We start from the raw sequence: 17,538 nt of genomic DNA, 5'->3' as shown, positions 1-17,538 counted from the left end.
TTCCTACTGTTGGACCATAAACACGCTCTAAAATTATTAAAGACATAAATATATCAAATAAACATTTTTCTAAGGAACAGAAGCAAAAATTGGCCAGTAGCCTAATGTTTCTGTGCTTTCTAAAACACAGTAAATATTTAACCTATTTTTTCATTAATAGTATATATCGGATATAAACAAAGACATAGACGAATAAATATATTTGAAGCATGCTGCTACCGTTTTTTCGTGTAACTGTGGAGTACTTATGGCCTGGCGTGGTCAATAGTATTCGGCCACTTTGAACCCCTACAACTCAAGTACTATTCAAGTTACATGCTGTAAATCATACCAATGCAGGTTTACACTAATAGCTTTCTAAAGATACGTCGAGAGACAAAATCGAATGACCCGTTTAGATTCTGGAAATGCGTTGCTGAATCTCACTTGTTTAATTTACAGTCAGATACTAACTTTAAACTAATACAGATGTTGAAAATCTGATTACACCATCAGAATTGTCATGTAATGTATGAGTATTATTAATTTCTACATGAACGTTGAAATATCTGCCATTATGGTTTCACAAAGTCCACCCGGCATACAGATCTCCTTCATCGACACAAAGCCCATTCCTCGACACGGCGTCAACATGGAATTTCCAGCCACACGGTCGGCCTGGACCACGCGCTGTGGCTACCCTCTCGCTCCGGCTAACGTTCGGCACCGCACGATTGCTGACGAGTCCCAGCTTGCCAACTTGCGAGTGGCCCTCGCGGCCACGCCGACTCTTAACACAGAATATTTTCAGGGCGCCACAACTCGCCTGTTACCTCACACCGTGCAAGTAAACGATTTTGTGACGAAAGCTAGCACGTCTCTTCGTGAAGAGAGTATCGCAGTACACTCCGGAATTGGAGCTTAATGTGCTCATCTTTTCGCTAGTTAGCAGTTAATTTCGTTTCTGACAGTACACATAAGCACTGAAGTTGTATTGGTAGACCTAACGAAATTTCCACAGGCAGGACATGAAGACAAGAAATGCATTCATCATGTAGTACATATCTCGTTTTCCTGAAGGTCATTGAAACAGACTGCTGTGGATGAATTAATACAATGACGCAAGACTTCATAATACGTCCTTAGGAGTAAGTACTTTTTAAACTGTTATCAAATACCACTTCAGTTTGAATCTGATAACAGAATAAAAAATGGAAGTGGTTGTTTGTTTTTCTGAAATATTTAATTCTGAAATTAATTTCCAGTATGCACGTTTAATTAATTGCAGACACTGTTCCAGATCAGTTACTCCGTTGCTTCTCACTAGACTCAGCATTGCTAGAACTATGTTGTTTACAAATGGAAAGAAATTTTTGTACTTGTGAAATTTATTGACAGTGACTGTTACCTTCTGCCGATACTCCCTCATCCTGGCGTTCTGCACTCATTAGCAATCTGTAATTAAATATTTTACTGGTTTTGATTTTCAGCGTCAGATTGGTGCCAACGACATTTCTCAAAGTAATTCAGATTTTCATGTAAAATTGAAGTTCATTAATGTGAACGAGAGAGCTGCCAAAATGATATTCACTTCATATGGCTATTGCAAAAAGCTGAATGTGTGTTCCTGTTACATGCATATGTGTCTTCTCGTAGTACGAATAATAATTTTCAGTGTAAAAGGTAACAGGCAAAATTTTTCAATTACCGCCTTCATATTGCGTCACATACTGGGAAGCTCGATTAACATACACTCTTCCGTTTGTGTGCAGATACCCAGTTTTAAAATAAAATAATTTCGCTGCAAAAACTGTTTTCACGGGAGAAATACTTCCTCCAAAGTAATTCTTGTTTTAGGCAGATCATTGTTATTGCTTAATTATACTGCTATGGAATGTTTGCTTTCTGCATCCTTATCTAGTTTTCTCATTTAACTTATACATGAAGTGTAAGGAGAGAAATGAAAACTATCGCTGATGGTGTAACAAAGTGCTTCTAGGATGTACTTGGGTAATGAAGCTTTACACGATCTCACATGACCGTTCAGTCCTCACCCGATTCTTATTAATACTGTTAACCCCCTGTTATGCATCTCACCTTACTACGCTTATGTACATGATTTCGGTAGTCGTACAACGGCTATGGATTACTTTTGAGACTGATTCTGAATAAAAGTACGTTGTTTTAACAATGCCACTGTAATTTTAGACATTATTTTTCTCATAATAACGTTCCTTATGATTTATATGCACTTCTTCCTTTTCTCAGCACACGACGACATCTGTCGCGACGATCGTAAAGTGAGTTTAACAACTTTACTGTGAACAATGGTCTTTAGTTTTGACGTATTTTGAGTGTAGCACCACAGTTTAACCAATACATCTTCCAATTTACGGAGCGTTTTGTCTGAATAACATTTAAATTAAAATCATAAGAATCGATCGACCAACGAAATGACCTACGAATAACTGCTGTGAGAATGAAAAATAAAGGCAAGTATACGAAAGTTTCTGCGGATATAATTTTCCCCGCTGTTCAAAATGTCTCTGAAAGTGTCATAAAGTGAACGTAACATCATTGGTCAACTACTTAACAGTAGCTACGTTAAGGGAATACTTCAGAATTAAATCGGAAAAGTTTGTTAAGAAAACTGCTTAAGAAACTAGACAACAGTTCTTAACAAAACATATATCAACGCTAGAATGCATTCATAATTTCTATAATCGCCGTACTTTAAAAAAATTATAATAAATGACCAGACAGAGATTCAAATAAAAATTATAGTCTCATACAGTCTCTCTTCATGGACTTTCTGATCTAAATTGTTTACAGTTTTTGTCATTATAGTACAAAAATCACTATATACCTACTATCATTTATAGATATACCTGTACAAACCTTCTACAAGCAGTTCATGGCACTGAGAAAGAATAGGTTTAGGAATGTTGTAAAATAATTTATTTGAAATCATTGACATTGGAACCACCCTTAATGTGAGTTACAATTACAATTCACTTGACAAAGTCTCTCCATTATAAGACAAAATGTTGTTAATTCAATGCATATGCGGGTAACAAAAATATGTACAGTATCCATTAGAGCTCATATTTGTACAGTTCATTAGTTCACATGAAGTTATATTCGTTGAGAAGTCTTGTAAAATTTGGTTCAGTGTATTACTGAACTCTGAGCATTTTGTTGGTGTCTGTCTGGGGGACTCAGCCAAGGTTTCTCACAATCAAACAATTGGTGACAAAAACCTATACACTCGGAATACACGAACAAAGGACACTTGTTTTATACGGAATATTTCAATTCCAAACGGTGCAGTGACACTGCGGAAAACTGTCCTCGATGACTTGCACGCCCGTGTGTTGAATGTAACTCCAGTTATTAGGCTTACCTGATTTGCATTATAACGTGCTAAAATCTGCTTTTTTTCTTGTACTTTCCACATTCGTAGTTATTAGCGTAAATCTCGAGAAAACATTCCTTTTATCTCGATTCCGATGATTTAATCAATGAACAAAAGGTAGTAAATTATGTGGTTGTTCCCTATTTCTCCCTTATAAATCATAAATCCCTATGTTCGAAAGTGTGATTACGACAGCTTTATGAAACACTTCTAGTGTGAGACCACAAGCAATGCTGTTCATGAAAAGAAACGTGTTTAACGTAATTAATTACACACCATTTATGTAATGAGAAAATGCATTATAATTAAGGCCTTGAATTATTACTCGCATTAATAACTTGATGTAGGCGGTTTACAATATTAATTATAAAAAGTCGATACTGTTTGACGCACCTAATGCACATTTTCTAGGTGCTGGTAATGATGACCCGACAAGTGACAGAACCAAGTAATCAGACAGAATATTTCTGGTAACGAGAACTCCAAGAGCACGCTTCTTGATTGCTATGGGAGAACACCTTTTAAAATCATAAAAATCTGTTGATTCACATGTGAAAATCTGATATTAATCAAATTTTAACTGACTGAATGTCATGCTCCAGCCCGAAATGGCCAGGTCAACGACGGGAGCACGGAGGTCATCCTCAAAGGTGAGCTAATTATCTGTCATCAAAGCGTGTAGTTACCGGGGCTTCAATATCAGATTCCGTTGTTTTGTAATTTACATTTTTCATGGTTTCCACTCATTCTCCGAACCGACGTGACCTAAGTAATAAGCATTTATGGAAGTCCAGAGATTCTTAACATTATCACATGATCTCCTCTGCGTCCGTTTTCGACTGGGGACAAAGCACTATGGCATAAGAAGAAATTTAGACCGGTAGTCGAGATCGTCAGGTGAGTTTAGGGACAAGATCCTTCGTCGAGAGATTGCGAAGCACCATCGGCGAAATCGACGTAACGTCCGATAACCTTAGCAATATTTAATACTTGGGTAAAGTCTTGTCCAGTACAGCTTCTGCGCTTACAGTGGACTGTAATGGTAAGTCCTCGACTACAGTGGATGTCAGAGGCGATGCCGCACCCGCCAGAAGGACAGCGCGTAGGGCGGAATGTGAGGCCAGCTGGTGCCTCACATCTCGGCCTCTAGTCAGACGGTGCTCTCACGCTTGTTGGTGACCAGCGGCGACGACTCGGTGTTGGTCTGCTCGTCGACGCCGGTAGACCCAGTGCTGGAGGCACCCGGTGGTGTCTGGGGGTGCGACTGGTGGGACATGGGCAGCGGCTGCGAATGGTGCTGGTGCAGGCCGAGCAGCATGTGCTGCAGCGGGTGTTGGTGCTGCTGCTGCTGCTGTTGGTGGTGGTGATGGTGGTGGTGCTGGTGGTGGTGGAGCGGTGGCAGGCCCGGTCCGACCGCCGATCCGGGCATCGGGCCGTAGAGCGTGTGGTGCAGCGCGCCCGCGGCGCTGTAGCCCACGGAGGCGGCGGCGGCGGCGGCGGAGGCGGCGGAGGCGGGCCCCGGCCAGTGGCGCGGCAGCGTCGCCATGCCGCCGGCAGCGGCCCCCGGCAGCGCGCACGCCCGCAGTTCGCCCCCGTGCTTCTGGCAACAAAGCACTTGCTGACCTCAAAGAACCCTAACGCTCCACGCAGTGTAAAATGTGCACCAAGAGGAAGGTTGCAGTGACTTCCACAAGGAAATAGGATATTGAAGATAGAGGGCCCTTCCATTCTTAGGAGCGTTGAACTGACTTTTACAACTATTTATAGGGAAGTTACAGTTCAGTTAGCGCAGTCCAACTGCGATATTTCTGGCTGTGGCCGCCAGTATCTTATCTTCCTAAAAGCTCGCTTTGATGGAGCTTGATGTACATGAAGTAGCATATTGTATAAAAGTAGGGTGAGGTACAAGCAGCAGATGGTACAGTATATACTATTCCCATGAGAGAGTTCGCCAATTGTACTGAACTTGATCTGGTTTCCAGAATGAGATTTTCACTCTGCAGTGGAGTGTGCGCTGATATGAAACTTCCTGGCTGATTAAAACTGTGTGGTTGAAATGGCTCTCAGCACTATGGGACTCAACATCTTAGGTCATAAGTCCCCTAGGACTTAGAACTACTTAAACCTAACTAACCTAAGGACATCACACACACACCCATGCGCGAGGCAGGATTCGAACCTGTGACCGTAGCAGTCCCGCGGTTCCGGACTGCAGCGCCAGAACCGCACGGCCACCGCGGCCGGCTAAAACTGTGTGCCCGACCGAGACTCGAACTACGGAACTTCGCCTTTCGCGGGCAACTGCTCTACCATCTGAGCTACCGACGCACGACTCACGCCCGGTCCTCACAGCTTTACTTCTGCCAGTATCTCGTGTCCTACCTTCCAAACTTTACAGAAGCTCTCCTGCGAAACTTGCAGAACGAGCACTCCTGAAAGAAAGGATACTTCGGAGACATGGCTTAGCCACAGCCTGGGGGATGTTTAGAGAATGAGATTTTCACTCTGCAGCGGAGTGCGCGCTGATATGAAACTTCGTGGCAGATTAAAACATGCCCCGGACTGTGGCTAAGTCATGTCTCCGCAGTATCCTTTCTTTCATGAGTGCTAGTTCTGCAAGGTTCGCAGGAGAGATTCTGTAAAGTTTGGAAGGTAGGAGACGAGATACTGGCAGAAGTGAAGCTGTGAGGAGCGGGCGTGAGTCGTGCTTGGGTAGTTCAGATCGCAGTCGGCTTTTGGCGGCCGTGGTTTGCGGATCTCCGGCGTGTGCTGTGCGCTCAGTAAGTCAAGCGCCTGTTGCAGTAGTTTGCTGCGTTGTTTGAGACTCTTGATGGATTCATATTAGAAGGAGAGATGGATCAGCCTAATAGAAGAGACACATTGAAATTTGTTTTTGATCAGAAAGGGCACAGACCGAATTCGTTCGAATTTGAGACATGGTTAGAGGAAGTTGTGAAAATTTCGTTTGAGGATATTATAGGTATTCACCTTTCAATTGTGAGTAGCATTGTGTATGTCAAGCTTAAAAACACGGAATTGTGTGACAAAATTGTTGAATCTAGTGGCGGAACATTTAAGTTCAAACATCACGATGGCAATGTTAGTGAAGTTCGTGTTACGCATGCTGGCTTAGGATTCAGGACTGTCCGTATCTTTGAGCAACCATTTGAAATCACCGCTGAGCAGATCAATTCCGTGATAGCTCCTTATGGAAGAATAGTTAGCAATTTTGCAGAAAAGTGGTCTCCTGCTCACACGTTCCCCGTCTTAAATGGTATGAGGCAACTGCGAGTTGATTTACACAAGCACATACCCTCGTATATAAATGTTTGTGGTTATCGGGCTATAGTAATATATGAAGGGCAGCCAAGAACCTGTGCGTCTTGCGGCGGTACAGGCCATGTCCGCTCGCAGTGTATACAACGCCGAGTGGCCCAGCTACCTGCGGGCGAAGCAGTGAGACCGCCAGCCATGTCAACATTGCCTTTAACTTATGTAGCGGCAGCCGCAGGACAACTCCATACGCGTGACGCTCCTGACGCTAATCGGGACGCTACTCGTGATGATGCTGCTCGCTACAATGACGTGACAATGGAAGTTAGGCTAGACAGAATTTACGTCTCGTCCAACCTCAAGAACCATGTGCTCCAGTCTGAGGTCTGGCCCACTATGTTTTCTGATCACGCCGCGTACATCACCACAATAAATTTGGAAAAACAAGAAACTTACCGAGGGAGGGGCATATGGAAACTCAACATTACACATCTAAAAGATGAGGAATTTCGCGTAGCATTTACTAATGTGTGGCAACAATGCCAGTAACGATTCCCGCTATACAGTTCTGCCATAGCTTGGTGGTTACAATGTGCGAAGCCTAAAATAAGAAGAATGCTGATCGATTACTTACTACAGAAAAGTTTCTGGATTAAAAAGACGACTGAATTTTATTTTGGCTGCCTTAGAGACCTGTACACCTTGGAGAACTTTAGCCGGATTCAGAAAGTTAAAGCAAAACTTTTAGCACTGAAGCGGCAACAGTCAGAAGGTTTTAAAGTCAGAGCGAGAATACACAACATTGTAGAAGGGGAAGAAGCAGCTATGTACCATGTAATGCGTGAGAATAAGAGAGGAAACAAAAATATACTGACAGAAGTTAAGTTACCTGATGAAATTCGAAACGCTATTCATAAATATATCTCAGATATGATGTCGACCAAACCTACCGTCGATGAGGCGCAGCGTGATCTTGTTAGAAACGTATCAGGACGAATTAGTACAGAGTAAGAAGAAAATATCACGGCTGAAATAGAAGAGGACGAATTGAAAGACGCAATAGCACAGAGTCCTAAAAATAAGTCTCCAGGACCTGATGGTATCCCCGTGGAATTCTACCAAGTGTTCTGGCCACAAATGAAAAGCAAGTTGCTATGTATGTACAATGAAATAATGAATGGCACTGTTGCCGTTCCCAAAGAATTTCATGAAGGGATCATAGTTCTAATTCCTAAAAACTCATTTAGCAAAGCAATTGAAAACCTTCGCCCAGTAACATTACTCAGCAGTGATTACAAAATTATGGCCCGCGTATTAGCCAGAAGAATAAAAATGGTTATTAACTCTGTAAATGGCACGTACCAAACATGTGTGGGCAAAGACAGAAACATATATCAGAATATATGCGAATATAGGGATATAATATCCACCGCAAATGTATGCCAAATAAAATGTGCCTTAGTGTCATTAGACTTCGAGAAGGCGTTTGACAGAGTAGATCATAAGTATCTCCTTGGTATTATGGAAGTAATGGGATTCCCACCACGATTCGTGAGGATTATTCAAAAAATTCTGAACAACAGTGTAGCACGAATCATGATAAACGGACAACTAAGTAGACAGATTGAATTGATTGGATCCGTACGTTAAGGTTGCCCAATGTCAATGGCCCTTTTCGCAATAGCAATAGAACCTCTCCTGGCGACACTTACACATAACCTGCAAGGATTGTGTATAAACGGCAAAAAAATAGTGTGCAACTCCTACGCAGATGATGTGCGTGTCCTGGTTATAAATGGAGATGAAGTGGCGAAAGCTCTTCAGATTGTACACACATATGAACTTGCTTCTGGCGCCAAACTAAATGAAAGGAAGTCAGGCATCATGCACCTAGGCAGAGGAATATGCATGCAAAATCGGGGACAATTGACGGAAGTATCCACATGAAATGTTTGGGTATTGAATTTAGGAGCAACATCCAACACACTATTGCCGTCAATTATAAAAAACTACTTGCAAGCATACGAGCATCTGTACAAGGAAACAGTATGAGGCAATTGGACGAGATACAGAAAACCAAACTAGTAAATGTGTATATAATATCCAAACTTAACTATGTTGTCCAAGCTTTCCGATGCCATTAGAAACAGCCAGAAGAAGCTTTGTAGGCCAAGGCAACATTTTCAAAGTGAAGTTCAATACACTAACACTCCCAACAAGGAAAGGAGGTTTACACCTTGTTGATGTCAGCTACAGGTCACGAGTGTTATATGTGTGTCGAATGTGCAAGCAATGGAAGCAGATGCCCGACAGCTTAACGGCCCACTTGGTGAATGAAATTGCTCCAGCAAGCATGCAGCCGCCAATAGATGTGAAGCATATACCACCTGGTCTTTGTCACCTAAAAACGTTTCTCGTTGAGTACAGTTATATCTCCTCGAGGCTCTCAGTACAGCAGTTGCAGAGAGTAAAGGACATCTGTACATATTTGATGGAAGCTAAGGAAGGAAATATTATTGAAAGAAAATACCCCAACTACGATTGGTCTGCAATTTGGAAAAATATCCACGATCGGTACTTACCCTCTAAGGTGAAAGCAACTTGGTATAATGCAGTCAACAGGAAAATAGCAACTAATTCCAAATTGCATGCTATACATCTCACGAATTCGCCCTTGTGCGCGTCATGCAACCTTCTTGACACTGAAGAACACCGATTCGTGTGTGAAAGAGTAAGAGATATATGGCATATAGTTAAGCAGAAATTAGCGACCGTTAACAGAACATCTGCAACCGTTTTCATCACCGCAGATTTTCTGACTCCAGACGCAGTGCCATATCCTAATACGAAAAGAAATGCTGTCAACTGGCTAAAAGGCCACACAGTGCACTATATCTTGAAGGCATAAAATAAGAGCAAAGAATATTACTGGGTGTATCTAACGACTCAGAACCATCATCTCAAGCGGACAAAAGACTACAAAAAAAATTACGCATGGTTTCTAAATAGAATCATGGAATAAAATTATACAGAGAACAATAACATATTAAGACTGGTACGGAATTCAGAGATGTCAGCCTTGCACGATTACAGATAACTGGAACCGGAATGTCTTCGATCCTTTCACGAGACACTACAGAAAAGAAATCAACTCTGTGTCAAGACGCACCGGACTACATCCTCATGAAGAAATTAGATGTCAAATTTTACATACATTATTTTTTTTAATCATCTTATGCCATACGCAGAGAAGTTTTAAGTTCTAAAAAACGCCTTTCAAGGGGATGCAAGATTTAATGTTTTCCTTATGAAGATGAGAGACTTCACGCTTCAGTTTATTTTGATATACTTGTCTTTCAATTAGCACGAGGAAGATTCATCACCTTTAATTAGAATTAAGAAGAAATATTCATTCTCATTTATGTTAGCTAAGGTAATTTAGACATCCAGCTTACTGAAAAAAAAGAAGAAGCCGAAATAAATATGAAAAAATAAAAAAATACAAAAAAGAAAAAGTGGCCGATCACTCGCAAAAAGTAAGAAAAATGAGAAGTTGGCTTCAAAAACATAAAAAGTACATAAAATAAAAAAGTAAGAAAAAGAAGTTGGCAGAAGGATGGACTCTTAATAATATTAATCAAAACGACAAAAGCAAAGAAGCCAGCCGAAGAAGGCAAAACAAGGTGAGCGTTTGGAAGGTTGGAAGGGCTGTGAGGGGAGAAGGGAGGCCAAAAAAAAATTTTAAAAAAATGGTAGAGCACTTGCCCGCCGCGAAAGGCAAAGGTGCCGAGTTCGAGTCTCGGTCGGACACACAGTTTTAATCTGCCAGGAAGTTGCTTCTGATTGGTCGGAACATTTGGGTGTTAGGCGCCAAAACCTCTAACTTCTCTTATTAATTATTTATATATTTTCCATCGTATTGAACCCAGTTTTCAGTATGACACTCTCTCATGGTTACCCTACGAGTCTACCGTTCTTGTTTATTAAATTTTACAAATTTTGAGAAACATAAGAGTAATGATATTACAACCAAAGTACTTCGGACACCTTTGGGTCTTTTTGGCGAGCCTAAGTACTTCGGCTACGCTAGTCAATCTGTTTCGGGTGTTCTTCAGAGCCGGACGTGTATCTCTGTTTCGGACGGACATGTCGTACTGTGTATCAGAAGCTATCAGAAAAGTTACTGTACTACTAAGAAAGCTATATCGAATGTTTTAGAAAAAAAAAGTTTGATGGAAAGAACGGTTAGGGACTCTAATTCAATCTATAGAGATCTACAGACCTCTCCAGCTTCCAGATCTGACTTACACGCGACAACGTATAATTTGTACAACTCTGCCCTTCTTACATTCACAAACTTTGCCAAAGGTGTCACACAGCGATCTTGAGATTGCGCATCGAACTCCAGACCTTCGTGTCGGCACATAAGCAGTAAGCCGCCAAGCTATAAGTACACAGTTTATGAAATAAAAAAACATCTGATGCTTCTTTGTTGTGTTATATATGGGAGAGACAAATAAACACAGTTTTAATCTGCCAGGAAGTTGCTTCTGATTGGTCGGAACATTTGGGTGTTAGGCGCCAAAACCTCTAACTTCTCTTATTAATTATTTATATATTTGAGATTGCGCATCGAACTCCAGACCTTCGTGTCAGCACATAAGCATTAAGCCGCCAAGCTATAAGTACACAGTTTATGAAATAAAAATACATCTGATGCTTCTTTGTTTTGTTATATATGGGAGAGACAAATAAACGATACCGATGGAACAAAATCATTATATGAATGCGTAGTGTCTATTCGATAGTAAGCGGTGGTCTAGGGGCATCGTCTTCGATTTATAATCAAAACGTCTTCGGCCGCGTGTTCGATCCCTGCCACTGCCCAAATTTTGACAAATAATGAGCATTGGCGGCATAAGAAGTCAACCTCATTCTGCAAACGGCCTTGTGAAACAGGGCGGAGAAGCGGATAGAGATCCAGGGCACTCTCTTGTCCTATGGGTGGGAAATTGCCCATGAAGGCGGAAGAATCAGCAATGATCAACGACATGAGGATGCAGAAAGCAAAGGAAACCACTGCATTAAAGACACGTAACGTGTATCCGCAGGACATGTGGCCTGTAATTGAAGAAGTGTCATGATGATCTCTCCATTGGCAAAAGATTCCGGAATAGTCCCCCATTCGGATCTCCGGAAGGGGACTGCCAAGAGGGATGTTACAATGAGAAAAAGATTGAATAATCAACGAAAGGATAACGTTCTACGAGTCGGGGCGTGGAATGTCAGAAGCTTGAACGTGGTAGGGAAACTAGAAAATCTGAAAAGGAAAATACAAAGGCTCAATCTAGATATTGTCGGGGTCAGTGAAGTGAAGTGGAAGGAAGACAAGGATTTCTGGTCACATTAGTATCGGGTAATATCAACAGCAGCAGAAAATGGTATAACTGCTGTAGGATTCGTTATGAATAGGAAGGTAGGGCAGAGGGTGTGTTACTGTGAACAGTTCAGTGACCGGGTTGTTCTAATGAGAATCGACAGCAGAGCAACACCGACAACGATAGTTCAGGTATACATGCCGACGTCGCAAGCTGAAGATGAACAGATAGAGAAAGTGTATGAGGATATTGAAAGGGTAAAGCAGTATGTAAAGGGGGACAAAAATCTAATAGTCATGGGCGACTGGAATGCAGTTGTAGGGGAAGGAGTAGAAGAAAATGTTACAGGAGAATATGGGCTTGGGACAAGGAATGAAAGAGGAGAAAGACTAATTGAGTTCTGTAACAAGTTTCAGCTAGTAATAGCGAATACCCTGTTCATGAATCACAAGAGGAGGAGGTATACTTGGAAAAGGCTGGGAGATACGGGAAGATTTCAATTAGATTACATCATGGCCAGACAGAGATTCCGAAATCATATACTGTATTGTAAGGCGTACCCAGGAGCAGATATAGACTCAGATCACAATGTAGTAGTGATGAAGAGTAGGCTGAAGTTTAAGACATTAGTCAGGAAGAATCAATACGCAAAGAAGTGGGATACGGAAGTTCTAAGGAATGACGAGATACGTTTGAAGTTCTCTAACGCTATAGATACAGCAATAAGGAATAGCGCAGTAGGCAGCACAGTTGAAGACGAATGGACATCTCTAAAAAGGGCCATCACAGAAGTTGGGAAGGAAAACATGGGTACAAAGAAGGTAGCGGCGAAGAAACCATGGGTAACAGAAGAAATACTTCAGTTGATTGATGAAAGGAGGAAGTACAAACATGTTCCGGGAAAATCGGGAATACAGAAATACAAGTTCAAATGGTTCAACTGGCTCTGAGCACTATGGCACTCAACTGCTGTGGTCAACAGTCCCCTAGAACTTAGAACTACTTAAATCTAACTAACCTAGGGACAACACACATACCCATGCCCGAGGCAGGATTCGAACCTGTGACCGTAGGAGTCGCGCAGAGAAATACAAGTCGCTGAGGAATGAAATAAATAGGAAGTGCAGGGAAGCTAAGACGAAATGGCTGAAGGAAAAATGTGAAGACATCGAAAAAGATGTGATTGTCGGAAGGACAGACTCAGGATACAGGAAAGTCAAAACAACCTTTGCTGACATTAAAAGCAACGGTGGTAACATTAAGAGTGCAACGGGAATTCCGCTGTTAAATGCAGAGGAGAGAGCAGATAGGTGGAAAGAATGCATTGAAAGCCTCTATGAGGATGAAGATTTTTCTGATGTGATACAAGAAAAAACAGGATTCAATTTAGAAGACATAGGGGATCCAGTATTAGAATCGGAATTTAAAAGAGCTTCGGAGGACTTACGGTCAAATAAGGCAGAAGGGATAGATAACATTCCATCAGAATTTCTAAAATCATTAGGGGAAGTGTGCAACAAAACGACTATTCACGTTGGTGTGTAGAATCTATGAGTCTGGCGACATACCATCTGACTTTCGGAAAAGCATCATCCACACAATTCCGAAGATGGCAAGAGCTGACAAGTGCGAGAATTATCGCACAATCAGCTAGCTCATGCATCGAAGCTGCTTACAAGAAAAATATACAGAAGAATGGAAAAGTAAATTGAGAATGCGCTAGGTGACGATGAGTTTCGCTTTAGGAAAAGTAAAGGCACGAGCGAGGCAACTCTGACGTTACGGCTAATAATGGAATCAAGGCGGAAGAAAAATCAAGACATGTTCATAGGATTTGTCAATATGGACAAAGCGCTCGACAATATAAAATGGTGCAAGCTGTTCGAGGTTTTGAAAAAAGTAGGGCTAAGCTATAGGGAGAGACGGGTCATATACAATATGTACAACAACCAAGAGGGAATAATAAGAGTGGACCATCAAGAACGAAGTGCTCGTATTAAGAAAGGTTTAAGACCAGGCAGTAGCCTTTCGCCCCTACTCTTCAATCTGTACATCGAGGAAGCAATGATGGAAATAAAAGAAAGGTTCAGGAGTGGAATTAAAATACAAGGTGAAATGATATCAATGATACGATTCGCTGATGACATTGCTATCCTGAGTGAAAGTGAAGAAGAATTAAATGATCTGCTGAACGGAATGAACAGTCTAAAGAGTACACAGTATGGTTTGAGAGTAAATCAGAAAATGACGAAGGTAATGAGAAGTAGTAGAAATGAGAACAGCGAGAAACTTAACATCAGGATTGATGGTCACGAAGTCAATGAAGTTAAGGAATTCTGCTACGTAGGCAGTAAAATAACCAATGACGGACGGAGCAAGGAGGGCATCAAAAGCAGACTCGCTATGGCAAAAAAGGCATTTCTGGCCAAGAGAAGTCTACTAATATCAAATACCGGCCTTAATTTGAGGAAGAAATTTATGAGGATGTACGTCTGGAGTACAGCATTGTATGGTAGTGAAACACGGAGTGTGGGAAAACCGGAACAGAAGAGAATCGAAGCATTTGAGATGTGGTGCTATAGACGAATGTTGAAAATTAGGTGGACTGATAAGGTAAGGAATGAGGAGGTTCTACGCAGAATTTGAGAGGAAAGGAATACGTGGAAAACACTGATAAGGAGAAGGGACAGGATGATAGGACATCTGCTAAGACATGAAAGAATGACTTCGATGGTACTAGAGGGAGCTGTAGAGGGCAAAAACTGTATAGGAAGAAAGAGATTGGAATACGTCAAGCAAATAATTGAGGACGTAGATTGCAAGTGCTACTCTGAGATGAAGAGGTTAGCACAGGGGAGGAATTCGTGGCGGGCCGCATCAAAACAGTCAGTAGACTGATGACCTCTCCCCCCCCCCCCCCAAAAAAAAAGTGTCTATTCTTTCCGATATGTCTGGCAGAAAAGCGACCACGCATTCATACAATTGAATGGCCTCCATGGGAAAGGGATCCTCCTTCTTCAGTGTGGATGCATAACTACGCTTGACCTCCCACGGGAATCTCAGAGTAGACAGCATTAAGAAAATGTACAAGGACAGCGGGTAGGAGGCAAGTGGTCGAAATTTGAGTCGGCAGTGAAGCGTGCCCGTTGAGCTGCGATAGTACTATGCCCCTGATGGCGCATGACTTAACGTGCCTGTCAGTAGTAGGAAATCCCGGGTTCGAATCCTGGCCCGGCACACATTACCACTCTTCGCCGATGATTCCGCGTAATGTGCCGCTGCAGCTGACACCAGTAATCCCCTTCGTTTTCCTGTCATATCCTTTCCTTTCTCCCCCCCCCCCCCCCTCCACCTCCAATGTATATATCACAGCTCCGAATTTCAGGTGGTGTCTCCTCTTTCGATTCTTTACAAAAGAACAGGCACCGCACATTCATGTAACTGAAATGCCTCCATGGGCGAAGGATCCCCGTTATTCAGTGCGGATACTTAAGTACGTTAGACCTTCGGGTATCTCAAAGTAGAGCGAGTGAATGAAATGGCCAGGAACTTTGGATAGGTAGGAATTGCGGAAAGTCGCCGGTCGCGGTGGCCGTGCTGTCCTAGGCTCTGCAGTTCGGAACCACAGGACTGCTACGGTCTCAGCTTCGAATCCTGCCTCGGGCATGGATGTGTGTGATGTCCTTAGGTTAGTTAGGTTTAAGTAGTTCTAAGTTCTAAGGGACTGATGACATAAGATGTTAAGTCCCATAGTGCTCAGAGCCATTTGAACCATTTGACGGAAAGTCACCGAGTACAACAGAAGTTATTTCTGGCGTTCCGCAAGGTAGTGTTATAGGCCCTTTCCTGTTCCTTATGTATACAAGCGATTTTGGAGACAATCTGAGCAGCCGTCTTCGGATGTTTGCAGATGACGCTGTCTTTTATCGACTAATGAAGTCATCAAAGATCAACACAAATTTCAAAACGATTTAGAAAACATATCTGAATGGTGCGAAAAGTGGCAGTTGTGAGGTTATCCAAATGAGTGCCAAAAGGAACTCGTTAAACTTCGGTTACACGATAAATGAGCCTAATCTAAAAGACATAAATTCAACTAAATACCTAGGTATTAATATTAGCAACAACTTAAATTGGAGAGAACAAATAGAAAATGTTGTGGGGAAGGCTAACCAAAGACTGGGTTTCATTGGCAGGACACTAAGAAAACGTAAGAGACCTACTAAGAAGACTGCCTACACTACGCTTGTCCGTCCTCTTTTAGAATACTGCTGCGCGGTGTGGTATCCTTACCACATAGGACTGACTGAGTACATTGAAAAAGTTCAAAGAAAGGCAGCACGTTTTGTATTATCGTGAAAGATGGGAGAGAGTGTCACAGAAATGATATAGGATTTGGGCTAGAAATCATTAAAAGAAAGTCGTTTTTCGTTGCGACGGAATCTTCTCACGAAATTCCAATCACCAACTTTCTCCTCCGAATGCGAAAATATTTTGTTGACACAGACATACTTAGGGACGAATGATTACCACTATAAAAAAAGGGAAATCAGAGCTCGTACGGAAAGATATAGGTCTTCATTCTTTCCGCGCGCTATACGAGATTGGATTAATAAAGATTTGTGAATGTGGTTCGATGAACCCTCTCCCAGGCTCTTGAATGTGATTTGCGGAGTATCCATGTAGATGTAGATGTAGATGATTGCCTATAGAACCTTGACTATATCCAGGCGTGCACATCTTTACCAAAGCAAGTCGATGGTCACCAATGTCGTTCTTAAGTGCCTCAAAAATATTCCAATCACCCTGGCAGAGATCGAGACTGCATGGAGGATGTGTATGGGCTTCTCAGCGAAATATGTAAGCAGATCCTTTTGTGCAAAGTTTGTTGCAAACGTGCTGCATAAGTCTCGCTGGGGAGCCCTTATACATACTGCAAGAGTCGCGATGTCTCCTCATGCCATTCCAGAATTTTTTGAACCCTGAAGAAAGGCACTGATTGCGTCGATTTGCTTCGATCGAACGAATGGATGCCTGGCTGTAATTATTGTTCCTAGGCAGCCGCAAACATGTTTCCATTAATGCATTGACCGCCATGTGTTACAGTAGGGTAAGTGCCTTAGCAGTTATGGCGATTACTTCTGAATTAATGAACATTTTCGGAATGAAATTTTGATTCTGCAGCGGAGCAAGCGCTGATGTGGAGTGTCCTGCCAAACTAAAACTGTGTGCCAGGTGGAGACTCGAACTCGATTAATAAACATTTTGCTTACGCTTTACTAAGTTTTCTTTTCATTTGCCTGCACCTTGTACGTAATGCACAGCAGAAGTATGCTTAATCGTGGTACTGAAATACCGATTACCATTATTATTATTATTATTATTATTATTTACGGAAATGAAAATAACTGTAAAACTAGTAAATATATAATATTGCAGAAATGTAATGGAAGTAAAGGCCTCTCTCCGAACACTATAACATCAGTTGCTATA

The 17,538-nt window shown here is 42.0% G+C and overlaps 1 protein-coding gene across 1 annotated transcript in view; it reads right to left on the bottom strand.

The window, feature by feature from the left end:
• Positions 1–2,934: 2,934 nt before the first annotated feature.
• The window catches only part of LOC126267514 (hemicentin-2-like), a 794,065-nt gene continuing 779,461 nt past the window's right edge, over positions 2,935–17,538 (bottom strand). The window contains exon 14 of the mRNA XM_049972813.1: positions 2,935–4,991. Within this exon, the coding sequence (XP_049828770.1) occupies positions 4,545–4,991 (447 nt within the window). The 3' untranslated portion in view covers positions 2,935–4,544. The remainder of the gene's footprint in view (positions 4,992–17,538) is intronic.

This window comes from Schistocerca gregaria, chromosome 4 (assembly GCF_023897955.1).
Source record: "Schistocerca gregaria isolate iqSchGreg1 chromosome 4, iqSchGreg1.2, whole genome shotgun sequence".
NCBI lineage: Eukaryota > Metazoa > Arthropoda > Insecta > Orthoptera > Acrididae > Schistocerca > Schistocerca gregaria.
This window is presented reverse-complemented; position numbering and strand designations above follow the sequence as displayed.